At 49.4% G+C, this 19,776-nt stretch overlaps 1 protein-coding gene across 1 annotated transcript in view; it reads right to left on the bottom strand.

Moving 5' to 3' along the window:
* The window catches only part of PDLIM4 (PDZ and LIM domain 4), a 35,986-nt gene that overhangs the window by 4,347 nt on the left and 11,863 nt on the right, over positions 1–19,776 (bottom strand). Inside the window, exons 3-4 of the mRNA XM_009322729.1 lie at positions 4,221–4,399; positions 1,633–1,790 (exon numbers count right to left, since the gene is read on the bottom strand). Coding sequence (XP_009321004.1) covers positions 1,633–1,790; positions 4,221–4,399 — 337 coding nt within the window. The remainder of the gene's footprint in view (positions 1–1,632; positions 1,791–4,220; positions 4,400–19,776) is intronic.

The following is a 19,776-nucleotide window of genomic DNA, read 5'->3' as shown; positions in this document are numbered from 1 at the left end:
CCCCAGCCTGCCGCCACGCTGGCTGGGACCCATCAGCAGCGTCTCAGCCCCAGGCTCCGAAAACACGGCGCTGCACCAGCGACGGGCTAGCGCCAAGACGCTGCCAGGGTCCAGGGGCTGTCCCGGCACCTCTTTGTCCTCCCCTTCCCCCAGCCCACACCCTTTTCTTTCTCCCTTCCTCCCGAAGGGCAGCGCTGGGTTTCTGCCACCCCAGGGCCGCAGGATGCGAGGGGAGGCAGGAGCAAACCAGCCAAGCTTCAGTTTTGTTCCCTTTTCCTGGCACAGAGAAGGGAGGAAGGTAGCAGCGTTATTAACCGGGATTAACACAGGCGCTTCCTATTTGCTTCTTCCTAATGAGGAGACCTGGGAGTGCAGCAGACGCCTCGCTGGGAAGCTGCTTGTGCTTGCTCTTGGTGAAGGAGATGAAGGTACATCTGGAACTTGTAATCAACATCAGTTTTCCTGCCAGCCTAGGAGGGGCTGTAATATTTTACATGCAGTACTTCCAAGGCTGATCCCATCTCATGCTTTGTGGACATGCCTAAGTACTACTGAGGAAACGAAAGTGGGCGGAAACTCTTGATGCTCAGAAGCTACCCGCGATCACGCTTCTTGTGAAGCCAGAAGCAATATCCTTCTAGTCAAAGAATATCGTTCTCCATCGGTTTATATACACAGAAACTGAAGTGCAGCAGCCTGACTCGCTACCTCTCGCAGCTTCATAATGAGATTTGCACTAGTTGGTATTTTCCCATAAAATCCAAGTTCCTGGATTCACATGATTGGAGTATGAGGCTCTTGGAAGGAAGCAGAAAGAAGAGCCTTGCCCTAATGATTGTAAAGCGAAGCCTGAAAGTTTGAACATAAAAGCCCCAACGGACCTAAGGCTGAAAGGCAAATAAAAAGAAGCTGAAATGTACAGTTTGGGGACTTCATTATTTCATGCTTGGATTTGGCTCCTGCCCGTGTTAACGACACAGGCAGGAAGCTGTGACAGACCCGAGAAGTGAGCCAAGAGCTCCTGATCTCTATCCCGGCGTTGCTGAGGACCATCCCACGTCCTTATGCAAATGCCATTTACTCAAACAGGCCCACAGTTCTCCACCGGTGATCTTACACAACCGCTTCAGGCCATTACATTTCATAAGCCATCTCAGGAAAACAGCTGCTATGCAGAAGCTGTTGGCAAATCCAACTTTCACATGATGCTCAAGTCAGCCACAAAATTTGGTAAGCCCCGGGATGCTGGCCTGAGCATCTGAAACCCTGATTTGAAACCTGCCATCTGGGTGCTCCCCCCTCACAGGGTGCTTGGACCCTCCTGCATTGAGCTGAGCTGCCTCAGCACCGAGGCGATGTGTGGTAAAATGACAGAGCAGGGGAGTTTGCAAACCCACCCCATCAGCTCTCGCAGACGGGTCCTTTAGAGGCTTTTCAAGCTTCTGCACCTCAGCAAGGGAAGGAGAAGGAGGTTAAGCCTGCAACAGCAGCTTGGTGGGTGTGGGGCCATGGAACGGGGTGCAGAGGGACCGAATGATGGTTCAAGCCCCGCAGCAGTGCAGTGCCACAGCCCCGGTCGTGGGGAGGTGTAGGGGACTCCTTGGGACACGCTCTGGGTGCCAACCTCCTTACCGTTCTCGCCAGCCTCCAACATGCCCTGCAAGTATCGGAAGGATCCCGACTGCTTAGGCTCGGAAATGGGCTTTTCATAATCCTGAAGCATCTTGTAGACATCTGACTCCACATCAATCCCATTTCTGTTCCGTGGGACAGACTTCAAGGGGTCAACGCTGTTTTAAAGAAAAGAAAGGCTCAAGTCAAATATAAACAGCAATTGTCACCTCATCAGGGAGGTACTGAAACCTCCACGTTCCCACAGATTCAATTAAACACCTCTCTGTTCCCATGCGTTTCTCTGCCTGGAGGTACGCCTGTCCCAGGAACAGCCATTGAACCAGGGAAGTTAAACTTATTCCCTGTTTGGCTCCGACTGAGCAACACAGCGAGGGCTGGCCCAGTTACCAGATGCCTTCAGGAAAGAGGGCAGCTGCTTACAAGCACTGTAAATTGCTCTGCCACGCATGGAATTTATTGAAAAAAAAAATAAATGGGTAAAACAATGCATTCCATTAATTACGTAGGGCCAGGGGATCCACCCACCCCTTGTACCGCCATTAGGGCATCCGGCACAGGGAGAGCGTGTGCTGCTGCCAGGCACAGGCGTGACAGCAAATCCCCTCACCATCCACAAACGCCTCTCTCCAAGTTAGTGTTTCTGTAGGTGACTGCATTAAAAGATCCATTTGCCAGACACAGCCCGCAGCTTAAATGAGAAAACCACCCCACCGGGCTGCAGAGCACCGAGGACGGGACACGAGAGCAGCCCCGTAACTCCACCACGCGCCGGCCTTCAGCATCCAGACCTGAAGCTGCTCCTGGTCTGTATGCGGCATGATCGGGGTACAACAGGCCACAAACAGTAATTTAAACCATTATTCCAGTTCATTCAATATATCAAAACATGAAAAGCAGAGTTTGGAATCAAAAATATTTTGGGTACGTGTTTAAGTGTCCCGCTGGGTAGAGACGAATTCAAGTGCTGTTTGTGCTTCGCTGGGGCCCCACAGCACAGCTTCGTGGGAAGGGGCTCCTTTTCCTTTTTAAGGAGAAGGTCATCGAGGTCATTATAAACCCAATAAAAATAGCAAAAACCCTGAACCCCATTAGATAGTTTAACACACTTTACCCATCATCTGACTCATTTTCTCCACCAGCTTTATATTCATGCCCGCTTAAAAAAAAAAAAGAGAAAGAAAGAAAATTCACTTTCAAACAAACAAAGAAAGAAAAAACCCAATCCAAACAAAATTCACTTTCAAAGAAGAAAGGATGTTTGGCTTCAGAGCCAAAGCTGCATTTTCTGGGAGCGACCCACCAGCTTCTCCAAAGGCTCCGACGGCTGCGACCTCTCGAGACAAGGGGCAGAAGTGCCGCTGCTGGGGACCAGGGCTGCCGAGGCAGCTGAGGACCCATCCCCGCGACTCCCAGCCGGCCCAAACCCTCCACGTGTGCCCCGAGTGCCTATCTGCCCTGCTACAGCCCTCTCATACATCAATTCGCACGTTTTCAATGAAAAAGGGCAGGTTTTGACCAGTCCAGCCTGATCAAGCACAAATTCACAGAGAATGTACTTCTGACCCAATTCTACTCAAACACCCAAGCTGATCTCCTGGCTTTTTGGCTCACACGCAGATAACATCAGATTTTGTTCTCTGTATTTTCTGTGCAGTTCTCCTCTTTCCAACTTCATTAACTTTCCTGGAGCAGCACAGGGAATAAGCTGGCTTGCAGCGTCACTGAAATATGAATGCATGCAGGCACAGAGTTCCCAAGCTGAAAAGAAACTCTCTTTGCTCTTTGTATTTGATACAGACGTTACCTTCTTGCAGAATATTTTGCCAGTCTGGAGGAACATAAATCAGCAGCAGCATAAGCCATGCGAAAGCATCGCAGTCCACAACCTGGCCTGTCTCAAAGCCCGAGTTATCCACCCAAACTGTTCTTGGCCTCACAAAAGCTTTTTCTTTCCTACAAGCATTATTTATTTCCCAGCCTCCCGGACAGCTGCATTGAGCAGATCTTATATTTATAAACATCCCAGGTTTACTGGGGTTCATTTTCTCTGCGGATACCTCCAGCTCCCAGGCCAAGTGTTAGCTCCAGGGCCTGTGGAAGTGTGATCCCCACTCCTAGGAGGGCAAAACCCTCCATCCTGCCTTGAATATATACACTTTGAAAAACCAGGATACTTAACATCTGTGACACTCCCTGGCATTAATCCCAGCCTGGAGACTGGATCCGATGCCGCTAATCTACCTCCTCTCATCGGCAATAGAAGGATCTCATGTGGATCTGGAAAACCAGCACCTTTACCCATCTCCGAGATAAATGATTGAACATTGCTTCGGCATCACAAGCTTAAGTTCAGTGTTGCAGTTGCTACCTACATGTGGCCATTTTGTTCAGGGCTTAGCATCTCCAACCCCCCCCCCTTTTTTTTTTTCCTCTCCCCTACCCTCGACTAACGGAGCAGGAGCTGAACCTGGCATCTCTGGAGCTTCAGAAGCTCCGGGAGCACCACGGCCTTAATGCACACCCCTGAAACCAAGTTCACGTGAACAGCAGCAGGACCCAGAGCGTGAGCCATGCTCTCGTCCTACCTCTGGGCAGGAGCGATGTGGAGCCCGCTCAGCGCGCCCGGCAGAGCCGACTCGGAGCCGCTGTTAGCATAGAGCCGGGTCGGGTGGTGGTGCTGCACGTTCAGCATCTGCTTGTTGTCCATGGGGTTGCCACCAGCCCCGTGGGGCGTCAGCCTCCTGCTCTGGGCAGGCCCATTGTCCTGGAAGAGAAGAAAAAAGCAGAAAAACCTGAGATTTATAGTTCTTAGTCCGATACACATGGAGAGGCTGCGTTGGGACGTGCAGTTTGCGGTAATAATATTTTATATGTACTATGGAAAACAGAGATATGCAGCAGGAAAAGGAAAACTCAGGCTTGACCTGCAGTTAAATCTTGCTGAATCTGTGCAGCTTTCCTTGGGCTCCGACCAAATGAACTTGCCTGTTTCTCCATGGTGAGCCACTGCCAAGTATTCTGCACTTATTCTCCTGTAAAAGTATATTTGTTATTTCCGCTAAAGAAAGGCTGCGAGTCTGTTTCTCATTTCACGTTACATCACTCCAAGAGCACTTATCGCTCTCCTGACTTCGGGGCAATCACTCCTGATTTACATTAGCAAAACACGATAAAACCCAAGCTCTGCAGCTACACGTACAGGTTGGGCAAGACTTGAAGCCAAGGGGCCAGTCCTGGTATTTTCACTTACTTGCAACTACCCTCGTCCACAAAGATCCATGTTCGTTTCGGGAGGTTTTCTCCCACAATAAGATCAGCCATTAACAGTGTGAGAAACGCATTGGTCAAGGGTTTAGCTCGGGGTTCAGATTTTCATTGGCTTTTTAATTCCCAAGGCAAACCATGGAAATCTTTTTGTCGTATGACCTCAAGTCAGGAACTCGGATGCCATCAAAACCCAAGTTTTCCGTATTATTTTACCTACATAAAACATTACCTATGCGTTCTTCCAAAGCTTTGTTAAGTCAGCCCCGTGCACACCCATAAATCCAACAGAACCTACTGCTAATCTTGCCACAAGCCACCTGAGCCAGGCTTTAGCTGCTCAGTCTGGGAAGCAACCAGCAGCCCCTTCCCCAGCGAGGGTCTAATTCCAGCTATCCGGAAAAGCAGCAGAAAGACGGACATAGCCTAAGGACACACGCCGGCTGCTACTATTTCCAGCCATGCGAGTCAGACACATGCCCATGCCGATGGAAGAAAGAGATGCTTGTGTAAGAGGCTGTAATCTGTTTAACCTGGTTTAATCTGTTTAATCTGGTTTAATCTGTTTCAGGGCAGATCCCCAGCGATGCTGCCTCACACCAGCTTTTCAGTAGACTGAAGCTGATGCAAAACCAGGCAGAAAAAGAAAACACCGTCCTGTGAACAAATAACAAAGTGCATATTGCGGGGCTCTAATACAAAGCTTGCTTTTGACTAAAATAATCCAATAAATACTAATTGGAAACAAATGTCTATCACTGGTGCATAGCAGAAAACACTGGTGCTCCCAAGCCTCGTAAAAATGAACAGCTAAGAGAAATAAAAACCAGATCCTGCTAGAAAAAGATCTTGAAAGTCTAATCCTTCAGTTCTTCTTAAGGCAAAACTCCCATTGATAAAAACCGGGCTTAATTAAGAACTGCAAGATGGTGCCTTTGAGGTTTTCTCCTGTCACCAGCTGAAAAACTGCAGACTCTGTCAAGCTCCCGGCACTTCCACTGCCTCGAAAGCCCCGACGGCCGCCCTGAGCCCTCTCAGCACTGCTCCTTCCACACCGTGCACGCACACACACGTGGGGAAAATTGCTTCCAACATAATAACTTCGAATTATCTATTAAAAAAGGAATTTTGCTGCCAGGAATAATATAATTTTAACTGTTCCCCAATTTATATTCTTTAAAAAAAAATTACAACCAGGCTATGGGTTTCCAATTCCCAGATTTACATTATGATTTCAAGGGAAATAAAGAAAACACTTTCAACCGTGACACAGAGAGGAAAAGAAGGATCATAAACATTTCAGAGAAAAAAGCAATGGCCCATGCTGCCTGGCAGGCCAGAGTTATGCTTTTAAAAAGCCATTATCGTTAATTATCTGTGCATCGGGGCCCAGACGTGCACTTGGTCCGAGGGAAGCGGCGGCTGGGTCTCTGCCTGCAGAGAAGAGGGCAGGGTCCTCTGCTCTTCTCTCCTCCAAAGGAGCCTCACAGGCTCCTCCATACCAGGGTCACCCAGACCCTTCACTGGGGAGCACGGGGTTGGCGGCTATTTCTGGAATGAAAACCTCCTCCGTCCAAGGGCCTAGAGACCATAATCTCCACGGACTTGCTTTAATCTGAGGTACTCTGTAAAGCGTTGGCCGCTTGTTCCTGTTAAACTCAACGGTTTGTACATCAAGAGCAAACGTTGCTATAAAGCTAAACCCCATTGCTTGGGCATTCTCCAAAAGGCGTGAAAGCCCAGTGATGGAAACGGGGTGTTTCGGAGCCCTCCCTGCGCTGCCGAGCTGCTCAGCGTCCCCGGTCGCCACCGGCTGCCCGTCCCCGCGGCAGGAGGATGCTCGTGGTGGTGGCAGCTCACCCTTACGTCTGCTCAGCCGTGTTACAAAGCTACAGGTGACCCGGCAGCATCCATAGGGATCAACGGGCTCCTCCTGACGGACACCGGAGCACTCCTGCTACCCCAACACCTACCAGACCAAGACCACGGAGATGAAGCAATGGATGTCCCTCAGCCTTTTCCACCAAGTTCTTTGCAGGCTTTGGAGCGCTGTGCTTCATGTCAAGGGCAGCTAATGGCTTTGTGGCAAACACACAGGAAGTATTTACCCCTCTGAGAGCACACCAGTCTTTGCCGTCCTTGCTGCTCTCAGTTTCTCTGCTACACAACTTTCCTGTTGCACAACAAGCTGTTCTCGGGACAGAGCTCAGTCTCCTTTATCCTCATCTCAAAGGCTGTCTCAGCGTTTTCCTGGGAGACCTCTGCAAGGCTTCGCATTGTGCAAAACACTCATGCATCCATTCTCGGAAACCTAGAACCAGATGGATTTCTTTCCAGCTCTCAAATTCAAGATCAGAAAAAAATTTCCCCCTTTGGGACGTAATTTGCTTTTCTCTGCTGACTTTTTTTTCCTGCTTTTTATGGCTTCTCTTAAATTAAGAGGGTTTGCAAACCCTTCTGAAGAGCTGGCCTGCAAAGTTTCACCGAGGAGAACTCTTTTAGCCTACGGAACAGAAACTCACAATCTGTTTTCTCACGCTTGCCTTCTAGGACCATCAATTACAAAGCGTAACCAACCTCCTGACACGCAGCTTTTGGAGCTCCTGGAGCCCAGGCCTCCCCACTCCTGGCAAACACGATTCATGCAGCCGTCCCACACCAGATAAACGCAGTGCAGAGCTTGAAAGGAGCCGTTTGAAGTCCCAATCCCAGGGAGCAGGTGGGTTTTGGGGTGGTTTTGCGTGCAGCTGCAGTACGAGAGGGTAGCACGATGTGCAGCAAGTGCACTCAGCCAGCGCCCAGGCAGACCGACCTTCTCTGGTCACCACCTTGCTGGAGACCCCCAGCCCGTCCCTTCCCACCGGGGGGGAAAGAATAAGCAGAGGAAAAGGGGTTATTTGGAGGAGAATGAGCCACCGCAAACAAACAAACAAAAAACCAAAACACCTGCAGCAAGCACCTGCCTTGGCTACCCCTTGCACGGCCTCATCAAGCCACCTCCTCCTCGAGATGCATTTATCAGCGTTGCACGAACGAGCCCATGCCTTATCACGTACGGATAAGGGCTGCCCTTACTGATACAGTATTTATATCCCAAGGAACCATTTCCAGCAGAAGGAAAACACAACATGGCATACGGGACTGTTTCTCTTGGCAGGAGGCGCAGGAAGCCAGGGCAGTCGTATATACATAGCTGCGGTAGGAGCAGCGCCGGCAGCAAGCAGCGCCTTGCCCCGAGCTGCCATAGGGGTATAAAGTGCCCATCAGGCACTTTGGGTTGGCTCTTGTGCCTGAGCTACTGCATTTCTTTCCACTGACCTTCGCACACTAATAGCCAGGTGCCGTCAACTTTGCTTGCGCTGAGCGGTGCCTCACTCTGTGTAGAGTCTCAAGCACGTTCTTGGGTGCCACTATTTATTAAGATAGGAGAAAAGAGAAATTTAACCGGTTTTCAGATGCCTGGCTCTTGTCCCCACCACACAACGCAGCATAGAGAGCACAAAAGGAACAATTTTCAGCATCTTTCCCTTAAATGTAAAAGGAATGACAGGTTGCTTGGATTTAATTCTGGGAATTCCTCAAAGAGCCAGAAATAGGGAGGGCTTTTTTTCCTTCCTTCTTCTACAAGCACTTATTCAATTTCCAGCAAGTGCCTCTGTTCCATGCCTGCTTATTAGCAAATCTCTTTTCCCCTATATCAGATGAAGGTGTTTCATCCAGCTACAGCGTGATGCCTGGACACAGCCAGCAGAGCAATGAGCACCACCAGCAAAATAATGAAGCTCAAATGCTTTTCACAGGACACGTCGTTTCCAATTTCAGGAAACATATAGGGGAGCATTAAAGGAAGCAAGTTGAAGATTTCAACAGAAACACAAATATACTCCATGGCTTCACCACGCAGAGCTAACGCGTACTCTAGGTAACGGATAAGAAGATAGGCTTTGCCTGCTCATTACAGTCGTGCCCCTGACTCCGCTGGAGTAGCTGAACTGAGGCACTTTCATCCCTCAGGATTTTTAGTCAAACCTGAAATAGGACAGAAGACTCAAAAATTGAAAACTTCTATCAAGCTAATCACTGCTGAAATAAGTGTTCCCATAAGTAGGAAAACATGCGGCCAACCAGGAATTTTCGAAAGGTTTGAAAAATCAGTCTCAGTCCCTATCTCTTTTGGAGAGAGTTTATTGTATTTTGAAACCACCTTTTGTAGAGTCAATGAAAAGCATAAATCTCTTCAGATTTTTAAAATACATCACGGCGAGCACGCAGTTTCAGCTGTCTGCTTAACAGGAATAACGTTGGGATCCAAAGCTGGGAAGAGTTTAACTCGTGGATTTAAACCTAAGCCCGTCTCTTGGCAAGCAGAAGTCCCCCACGCTCGCTGCCTCGGTCGCTCTCGGCACTGACCGCCCTCAGCCATGCTCCTCAGGGCTGTGTTTTGCAGAGCTGCAAGAGTTAACTGCCCTTCGCACTCAAAGAATATGCTACACGAGACACGATTTCTTAAGAGTTTTGGGAAATCGCATTTGTATTCTGATACACTTTGGTAAAATACATCCAACCTTACTTTCCTGAACTTTGACTATTTGCTGCCTCAAGTTTTCTTATTCTTAAGGGGGGAAAAAAAACATTTTTTTTTTTTTTGGACATTTTGCAAAATGCCCCATTTGTCCCTCCAGCCTTTTTCAACTACAAGTCTTTAGCTTGAGAGACCACAGGTTTTAGACACAGCTTTAGAGAACATCAGAGTTCACGTTCTGATCCAAAGCATTTAAAGTTCATTCACTTCACAGTGTTTTAAATTACACCCTTAAAAGGCCAGAAGTACAAACAAAATAATTAATCTCGTTTTCCAGACTACGAGACAGAGATTAAAACTGAAGATTGCTAATTTGAGAGGCCAACATTGGCTCCTACAACCTCCGTGTAAGCACCTACACCCATGGCCTGATTTGGAAGGGCTTTGAGCAGCGGTAGCTTTAGCATATCTGAGAAACCTTCCTTGGGAGCAGACCTGCCAGCTGCAGAGCTGAACACGCCTCTGAAATTACACCTCCGAGCCCCACATCCACCCTGGAGCGCACTTGCGCAGTGGTGGGAGAAGATCTGCAGGGACAGGACCGGCAGCAGCTCCGGTTCCCGCTGGCACAGGCCCCCAGCCGCTGCGGGCATCGCCTGCAAGATGTTTATTTTCCTAAGCCCAGGGGAGCCAGCCCTGCTCTTCATTATAAACACGCGCGGCATCAGACTTAAACAGAGCTGAAGGTCATTAACGGCTTGGCTCAGCCGAAAGCAGTTTTCTGTCTGATGCACTTCAGATCCACTCTCCTCCTAAAACCAGAACATGATCAGTCAGTGTCACCTAAAAACATACTGCCAAAATGCTGAATTAGGGACGGGAGCGTTGCTATTTGCGCACCAGAAGGTCAAAGCATCCCTCAGCCATGGGGTCGCCTGGAAGAGGTACCTCTTGTGAGCACGCTTGGTTACTTGTGTCCTTCCTCCGGCGGCGGCAGGACAAGCCCGAGCGCTCTGGCTCCTCACCAGCGTCTGACTTCTCTCTCCCTCGCCCCGAGCTTGGGTAATTGAGCCCAGCTGTGTTCTGCAGCATTTCGCCAACTGTCTCTGCAATATAAGGCTAAAAGCTGTGTCCCTGGCATCGGTCCCTCAGCTGCCCACCATGGAAGAGAAGAGGGCAAGAGCACCCTTCTGCGGAACCGGGATAATGTTTGTATGGCACTGTTACCATTATTAGGAGACCATCAGACCATTTGCCTCAATAGCTACACCTGAAGGAAGGTCACCTTAGAGCAAACCCGTCACGGTTCCTGCAAGGCTGAGCAGCAGTTTCAGACCCATCCCCACCACACCTGCTGTCCAACGTGCCCGGACAGCCTGGTGATGGACTCCCCGGCTTCTCCAGTGGGCGCCTGGCACCACTGGCTGCCCAGGGCTCGACGGGACTGGCTCCGACCTGGCAGCAAGAGAAAGGGGTAGGATATGGGCAAGGATTTTTTTTAAAGCAAAGGTGCAACTTCTGCCCGGGGCTGCCTTTTCTTCTGACCCAAGGGGTACAGTCAGACTTCGATGACCTGATTCTGACCTTTCCTGGTAGAGGGCTTTTTGTGGGCAAAATTTTACTGCCTTCATTGCTGCAAGTCCTCTTTCATGCAAATGCAACAAGCAATTAAGCCTGAAGACAAATTCCAGCATATCCTGACACCAAGACGTATCCTGGCGTATCCCGACACCCTCAAGACTGAAATTCAACCTCTGCACAGCAATACAGTGATCCCTTCCTCTCCTCCCCCCAGCTTTCCGACAGCAAAGACAGTGCTTTGTCTCTGATAAACTGGTTCAAAAGTCCCAGAAATGGAAATCTTATTATTACCCTACAGAGGAGCTATATGGGATGGACGTCACCGTTTTCAGCTGAATGCAAATAACAGATTTACACCGTGGCCAGTGGCCGCAGGAGCGGGATCCATTCTCCAGCTCACTGCCTCGAAGGAAGTCCCGTGGTGAACCCTTATGTCAAAGGGCTGCCCCCAAAGCTGGGGAAAAAGGATGAATTTTAAAAGCTACACACATTTTAACACATATTTCCCTACGAGCACAGTTCAGATGTCCTGTCAAGATGCTGGTTTTGCAGACTTCAGTCTAACTTTAAAAAGCTCTAGTAAGTACGATCCCACTATTTAGTTCAGCTCAGAAGATAAGAAAAAAAGGTCGGGTGTAGTTTGCTGAAGCTGGGTGAACGGAGCATGTGGGTTATTTTATGAGACGGATTTCAAATATTCTGCCAAGTTCCTCTTTCAGCATATACCACAGTCTAAAGAAAAGCTTCATCCATCATGTCCTTCTTACTACACTCCTTTCACAGTCGTCAGCTAAACACCAAATTCCTTTTTCAGATCTAAGTAAGGGAGCAAACCCTTAAAATCATATGGTCTTTTAGTTAAAAGGCCGCAGACAACGTTCACGTGAAACGTGACTCAACCTGGAGCCTGGCTGAGCCCCAGCCCACCTCTGTCCCCAGGACGGTCTGTACCCTGAGAAGGCACGGCTGTTGGTGCACAGCAGGTGAGATCTCGGGACAGGGGCTCAAAACGAGCCCCACGGCCTCGTGCCGGGTCTTGGACATGCTGAAAAACACCCACGGGTCATGTCTAGGCAGGCGGAGATGCAGCCCCTGCGAGCATTGCTAAGGTCTGCTTGGCTTTGTGTCTCAGACCCGGCAGTCAGGCTCATTTTAAAGCGCTTATTTCTGTATTTCATTCTGCAATTTCTGCCGAAACCCCTGCAAGCAAAAGTGTTACACGAAAGCCTCCACTGCTTTCTATTTAATTGTTGTTATGGCAGGGAGCAGGCTGAGGTCAGCCCCACCATCTCCCATCAGTGCGAATTTCCAACCACAAAACCCCGTTTCCACAGGCAAAACACACATACCTTTACATACCGCAGCCTGGCTTTGCTTTTCAGGAGTAATTCTATAAACACACGACTCCAGGAGCTGGGGCTTGACCGAAAGCACCCGCTGCCCTCGCCCCGGGCACCGCAGAGCCGCCGGGGCTGGGGCCAGGCTGCGGCTCACCCTGCCGAGAGCATCGGATCAGGAGTGACAGCACCAGAGAGGTAAGAGCTGAACGTTTCCTACTAGCTTTAAATGATGTGTCACTTTTGACAGGGTTATAGCAACCTTGAAAAGCGTCATCTGAAACATATTTCCATGGATGGGGAAGTTTCTAAACCATTTGTAAATGATGGTTGGGAATTTCTTAACTTCCAGGAGGAAGACATCCACCCTTTTCTGTAGGAGTGCTCTCACGAGAAGAAGCTCTGTGATGTAAAATGAGGTATTATTAAAGAAAGTGTTTTTAGGGTAAGCTAGGAAAATATTCTAGCTCTGTATTTGCACATGCACATGTTCTGCACCGTGTAACATACAGCTTGAGGACAGCATACATCTAACCCAGGGACAATCTCTTGCAATTAGAGAGAAGTAGGCTTCACAGACCCCTCTTAAAGAGCAAACACCTTTCCACCTTGGCGCGGTCACGCTGATGGCCACCGGGCGAGGGTCTGATGGCTGCTGGCTCCCAATGGCTCAGCAAACAGCTTCACCCCCTGGGAGAAGCTACAGCCCTCATGCGACTTAAAGAGCTCAGGGGGGACTCGAGCTGCAATGCCATGACTTCATCCCTTAAGCTACCTGGCTCCCCAGCAGTCTCTCAAAAACCCACAGCAACGGAAAAAAGTTACCCAAGATCGGCAAGAATGATTAAAATGTGTTTCCATTTATCTCGCCTGCTCCAGCGCAGAGGGCATGTTTTTAATATCAAGGGTGCAAGGGGGTGTTTAACAAGCAGACAGAGGAGGGCTTTGTACAAACTTATCTGTTTTATTAACACTTTCATAAAAAAAGCAAGATAGCCGGGGATCATACGCTCTGCTAAACTGGAGGGCACAGGATATACTGCCTGCATTTTCAAAACACCTTTGGGCAAAGCTCTGCAGGAAAAGCCCTTCTACACAGGCAACATAAATACATTTGGACATGAGAGTAACTACGGCATTGCAGTAACACAATAAACTCTGTTATGGGCCAGGCTAGGCTGAGTATCTCTCCAGCTCTCACCGTCTTAAGACAACCTCAGTCACAGTTTCACATGTGAACAGAACTGATATTCATGATAAGTAATTTTAGAAGAAATTAGACTAGGTGAAGAAGCCTAAGAATAAAAGAATTTCTAGGTATCCTATAAGTAGTATTTAACTTTCATCCATACAGGAAAACCTAATGACCATTAGCAGAAAATAAACACCAGTGAAACCTCAAGGTATTTTTGCAATACAGTAACACTGGACAACAAAAGGTACAAGAGCCTCGAAATTTCCTCCTCTCTCCAGCAGCAGCACCAGCGCCCTCCTGCCAGAAGGCCGTCCAGCCATAGCTAAGCCCAACAACAGTCTAAACCCTCTAGAAAGGATTTTCTCTCTGCTTCCAAACGTTCAGGGTCACCTCTCCAGCCCAGGAGCAGACAGCCACGGTGCAGGAGAGCGTTGCTCAGTGCAGGCACCAGGCTGATGCTCCTGCCAGCGCTCAGCCTCAAGCTGTCCCCGCCGTGCACAGGCTGCTGCGCGTGCAGGGCCAGCCTCCCCACCGACAGAAAATAACGCCTCCTCCAGAGAAAAACCACCATCACAACAAGTATCCACCCCAGCCTCCTGCCTGCTCCCCCTCCTCTTAGGGAAGATGCTGCTGTCTCCATTTCAGTGCCACCTGACCGAGCCGCCATTTAATGCTACCCTTAAATCACTTTTCTCACCATTTGGCTTAAAGAACAAATCTAGTGAGCTTGACACTAACAGGCAATGTCCTGATTTCATCCTTTTCAGCTTACTGTCTCTCGCCTCCTCTTTCCAGTTGGGGGAATTGTTGCATTTTCAGGTGTTATCATATCATACTTTGATTTTTTTTTCCCATAACCACTACCAGCAGCTAAAAGAGAGAGAAAAAAACCCAAACCATCACTGGCAGCAAGCTAAGCTTCAGACTACAGGTCTGTTAGGCGCTTAAACCCAAAAGATGCCTACTTCATCAGCGTGGCTTATCCAAACGTCTCCTTCTGTAAAAGCCAGGGTAAGGTACTCAAGAAAACACAACAAAAGCAATAAGATAATATTTTTGGTTTTTATTTTGGAATGCCCCAACCTTTCGCTTTTACTCATTAATAAAGAAGATAAACTCAGCTTGAGTCAAAAATGTGTCTCTGGCTTCCCTGCTAACAAACAAGCCCTGGCAGTGCCCGCGGGACGTCCCAGCTCTCTGCAGCAGGAGCCTGCCGTTCCAGGCGATGGGAGGCAGCTGCTGCAGCCCGGCCCTCCCGGGCTCTCCGCGTGCCCTGGCTGCCATTTACCCACCCCTCCCGCCAAAGAGAGTTTCGGGAACCGCTCCCTGCCCTCGCCCCATCCCCTTCACCCGCTGTGCTGGCAGCCGGTCAGCCCCGTCCCGCTCGGCTGGCTGCAAAGAGTCTGGGGGACCACAGCGAGCATCCCTCCCGCACCGAGCATCCCTCCCGCACCCAGCATCCCCCCCCCCGGCACCCCACCACTCGGGGAGGGCTCTCTCCACACCCTCTCACCCCAGCAGGTCAAACAAGTGACTGCAAAGAGCAATTCATTCATTGTAAGCGAGCAACAAGGAAAAATGGAATGGGGGAAGTTATTTTTCCCAACGGATAAGAACAGAAACACGGAACTACACGTGTGCTTCCAAACAAACACTGGGTATTTCTGAGTACACAAGTAGGCAGTTTCCTTACCTGTGTTAACAGAGTCATCACTGAAACTGATGTTATCGAGTGAAATAACATGGTATATCTCTGTGTCAGCTCCTTGTCCAATGGCATTTTCTATTTCGTCCTAAATCAACTCACAGCGTTACCATTTCAGTACAGCTCCTATTTACCTTTGATGAGAACAAACTATTCAAGTTACCTGGACAGAAGAAAACACCATTTTGAAGTTTCCATTCCCATTTTTCCCCTTTTTCCCCCAAGATTCTTCTTTCCTCTTTCATATACCAGGATTATTGAAGCCCGCTTAATAAAGATGCCGAATTATAGAAGAGGTATACAGAGGATTTCACATGAAAGGTTATAGCTACAACAGTTCGACACATTACAGCGGTACTGAGAAAATTCCTTTGCTTTCAAATGATTCAATATTGTATCACAGGAAAAAAAATAAACACAAGTGCACACCAACTTGTGTGTAACCTCTTCACCCAGTAAATTAGATCAGCAGATTTTGGTGGCGTACAAACCCCCGATGTTTGAGTGTGAAATGGTGCCCGAGTATCCGCAGTTCAAGGCTGAGGCCGCTTACAGCAGCCATCAGGACTCAGCATGTTTCTGCTATTAAATCAGTCCTCACACAACACGCTGGGAGTTCCCATGCGACAGGAACCCGGTCTCGTGCCAGGGCATTATCTCATCCTTTGTTTTCCCCAAAGTACAAGGCAGACGTTTTCCCCCTCCTTCTGCCCCGAGAGCACTAGAGTCGATGCCCGCGCAAGGGCTGGTTTGATGGGGGAGCCGGGGGGTCCCGGCGAGAGCTTTCCCAGGAGCAGCCGTGGCCCATCCCGCCGTGCCGACGGGGAGGAAGGAAGGTCGGTCACCTTGGGAAAGGAAATTCCACCTCTCCAGGGAGGAGGCTTTAACCTCCGGTTCACAGAAATAAGTATGGCCTATGCCATGCTTTTGCAAAGACATATATGGAAGTTTCCTGCACGCCACCAACCCACTGAGAACTTAAAGCAATACTCAGAGCCATTCATCCTTAATAAAAAAAAGTAACCATAATCTACTGAGACCAAAAATAAATAGGAGAATATTTAAGACGTTTTTAAGGCTGTTAAAATCAGGACTAAGGGACAAGTTCGCACCAAACCCCCCTCCCTGCCCCACTGCGGGACACCACTGCTGTCCCCAGGTGCCCAGAGCTGGGACACCACAGGCTCAGACTCACACCTGAAGCCCACATGTGATTTTTTTTTTTTAATTTTTTTTTTTAATTAGGAGCAAGTATGATCAGCAGTATAGTAGACTGACACTATTACGAGGTGGCTATTTCTGAGGTCAGGGCAGGTACGAGAAGCTCACGGGAACGATGCTGCAGTGCCCACGCTGCCTGGAGGACACGTGCACAGGAGGCAGCAGGTCTTCAGCCCGGCACCAGAACGCGGGGTCACCCGTGCCCTGCCAGCCAGCGCGGCCTCTTCAGCCAGCGTAACGCTAGTCCTGCAACCACACAGACCTGAGACCCTCCGGCAACAGTACTTTTAACGAAGCAGATCCGGGTATGTTTGCATTTCCATTGGCCTGGCTTACGCGTAGCATTGAGTTTCTTGCGCTGCCTGGTTCAGGCTGCCTGAAGAGCTATGGTAGATGCAAGTTTGCCCCAGTTCCTCCTCTTCACCCCATCCCGGTTGGTCTTTTCACATGGCAAGCTGCATGCCTCGCACCTGATTTTAGCCAGAGCAAACTAACATGAATCTCTACAGACTGAGAATTTGGTGTCATAAAATAACACATTAGAGAAAAAAACCAACCACCAAACAAGTGACAAGCAGAAGCAGCCTTCTCATCCTTTCAGTACAACTCCCCTGCACTATGGAGAGACCAGCTCTTCTCCACTGCCCAGAGCTCACCCCTCAGTCAGAGGGTCCGGCTTGGAGAGCCGCTGCTCACCGGGCACAGCGCGAGAGAGGACCAAGGTGAGCGGGACCAGGAGCACCGACCCGCTGTCCCCATCCCTCCCCCTGAGAACAACAGGGGTGCCGCTCTGCCAGCTGGGTGGCACTGCGATGCCATTCCCACCGGGACAGGGCTGACGACTGCCTGCGGGAAGTGCCTCTCCCTCTCCGGACAGCCGGAGGAAACCCAGCCTTTCACCCCACGTAGCTTATTTTAGCCAAGCGTCCAGGTTTGGGAGGACTTGTGTCCTATTCCAGCTTTGGCTACGCACTGCCAATTTAATTTCTGCTGCAATTATTCTCACACCCAGACACTTGATCTACTGTCAATTAGCACAGACGGGGCTCTACCCCACAGCCTGAAGCCCATGTTTCCAGCCCCCCCAGGCCAGAAAGCTGCCAATTCTGGCAGTAGGGGAACGGTCAAGAAAATAAACATCCTCTCCTTTTATTAGCACCACATGGCGGTATTTTGACTAGCGAGCTCATGCTACAAGAAGCCAAAAGACAGTGGGACTTCCAGAAACTGATGGATCGCCGCTCCCGCTCTCCCCACCTGCCAGGGAGGGACGGCTGGGGCCGGTGCCTGCAGCGACGCCGACACCGGGCGAACAGCCGGCGGCAAAGCGAGACCGGAGATCCCAACACATCAGCAGCGATGTCACGTCTGCGTGAGAGGAATCCCGACTTCATGCGACGGCACTGCTGGCTGGAGAGCACCGAGCCACCCCGCAGCATCCCCGTGGGTCCCGCCATCACCCACGACCGGGTCTGACAAAGACACAGCCCTTTGCTATTTAGGATGCAAGTTTGAATGTCACTGAATTTGCGTCCTCCTCTATAGACCCTTGCTGTTAAGGAGAGACTTGTACAGCGTAACCAACTGATAACCAAAGTCTACTTTTTTAAAGTATTATTTCATGAAGGTGACTCACTAGCATCCTGTTCAGTGTCATTTCTGCTAATTGTGAACAAGCAGCTCTCTCCACTTCCAGCTGCTTCAGTTGTGAGGGCAGTTATTCCCTGCAGTCACGTCATTAAAGTTTTAATAAGGAGGATTGATTACATTCTTGGTCTCCGAGTAGGGGTTTTCCACAAAGCTCAACTGACAAACCACAACAGACTTAGAAAGAGAGGAGAGGAGAGCTCATCAGCTGGTCCACACCTTCCAGGTTCTCTTGCATAAAAGATAACTGCAAGCCTCGCTGCCTTCAAGACAAAGATTACACCTAAACAAACTAAAACATAATTATAGGGTACATGCTTTCCTAGAAATCGCACAGATTTAGGCATTCTGCCTATGCTCAGACGTTTCGGGGCCTCTAGCAAGAATTACTGTAGTCACAAGTCAGAAGACTTTCAAGACATCTTTGCCCAGTACGATGGAAAAGTTGAGTAAAACCTGGAGGAAGGAAAGGCATGTGCTCCACATTACTGGAAAGGCCACTTGGGGTAAAACTCTCAAAACCCTTTTCAAGGACAACCCCAAACCTATTCTTGTGATTCGAGGGCAGAATTCCAGCAGAATTTTCCCCCCTGGTTTCAAAGCAGATTGCTTTTTTCCAGATGCGAGGAAGTGCACCTAAAGGCTGCGCATTTTGAGCCAAGCTATTACTTTACAATGAGTTTTTTCTTTCTCACAATCTAATAAGCGCTTTTGCTACAGGGGCTGAATGAACACAGCATAGGACAGCCCTGGGTCATATGGCATCGCTCCACAGGGGACTCCAGCCATGACCGGGATCCCCGCTCCCGGGGGACGGGATGCCTGCTGCAAGGGTCTGCACTCTCATCACCCTTAGTGTCGTGCAAGTCAGAGGACATCTGCAATAACGCAGGGGTTAGGACAGATGCTGGCACATGTCCTGAGCAGTCCGCGTGAACCACGCTCAAGGCACAGTCGGTTTGGGGAGGGCGAAGAGTCAACCAGCGCATCTCGGGTGCGACCACAGCAAGAGTACTCTAAGGGGTGCACGGTACCTCCTTCACCTCCTCTCTGGGAAACGCAAAAAGCCATTAAGCGAGACGACGTGGGGATACAGCCATTGAAAAAGAGAGCAAGAGCAGGAACCTGCCGTCTGTACCTGCGTATTCTTGTTCGTATGCCTCTCTCGTTGCCTTGCTGCAAACACATCTGCTTTACCCACTGAGTACTCCCCAGATTTACACATTTTCAGTGTAGGTCTGGATTTAGGAAAACCCATCTCTACCCCCTCATTATATTCTATGTAACTGTCTAATTTTTGAAAAGATCCATATGCAATATATATTAATAGTCAGATTCAAATCCAATCTGCATTAAACCTCAGAAATGTTGTATCTGGCAGTGGGACTGCTGCACATTTGTTCCTCATTTAATATTATTCATAGGGCTTTGGGCACATCAAAGTCTGTAAGAAAAAATATCTGTCAAAAAAGATCGCCGTAATTGATTAATGAAGCAAACATGGCCAGAACTCAAAGCCCAAGCACACAGATCACCCTGCTCTGTCAGTCAGCGCAGGGAAAGACGAGCAGACCCACAAGTCGCTCGTGTGCGATACTGGGGCGGGTTTGCCGGTGCTGCCATTCTGCAGTGCCAGCAGCTGCAAGCCCCTCTGCCCGCCGTCCCCGGG

This window comes from Pygoscelis adeliae, unplaced genomic scaffold, assembly GCF_000699105.1.
Source record: "Pygoscelis adeliae isolate BGI_AS28 unplaced genomic scaffold, ASM69910v1 Scaffold34, whole genome shotgun sequence".
Taxonomy (NCBI): domain Eukaryota; kingdom Metazoa; phylum Chordata; class Aves; order Sphenisciformes; family Spheniscidae; genus Pygoscelis; species Pygoscelis adeliae.
Note: the sequence above shows the minus strand (reverse complement) of the source record. Positions and strands in the feature narration are given on the sequence as shown.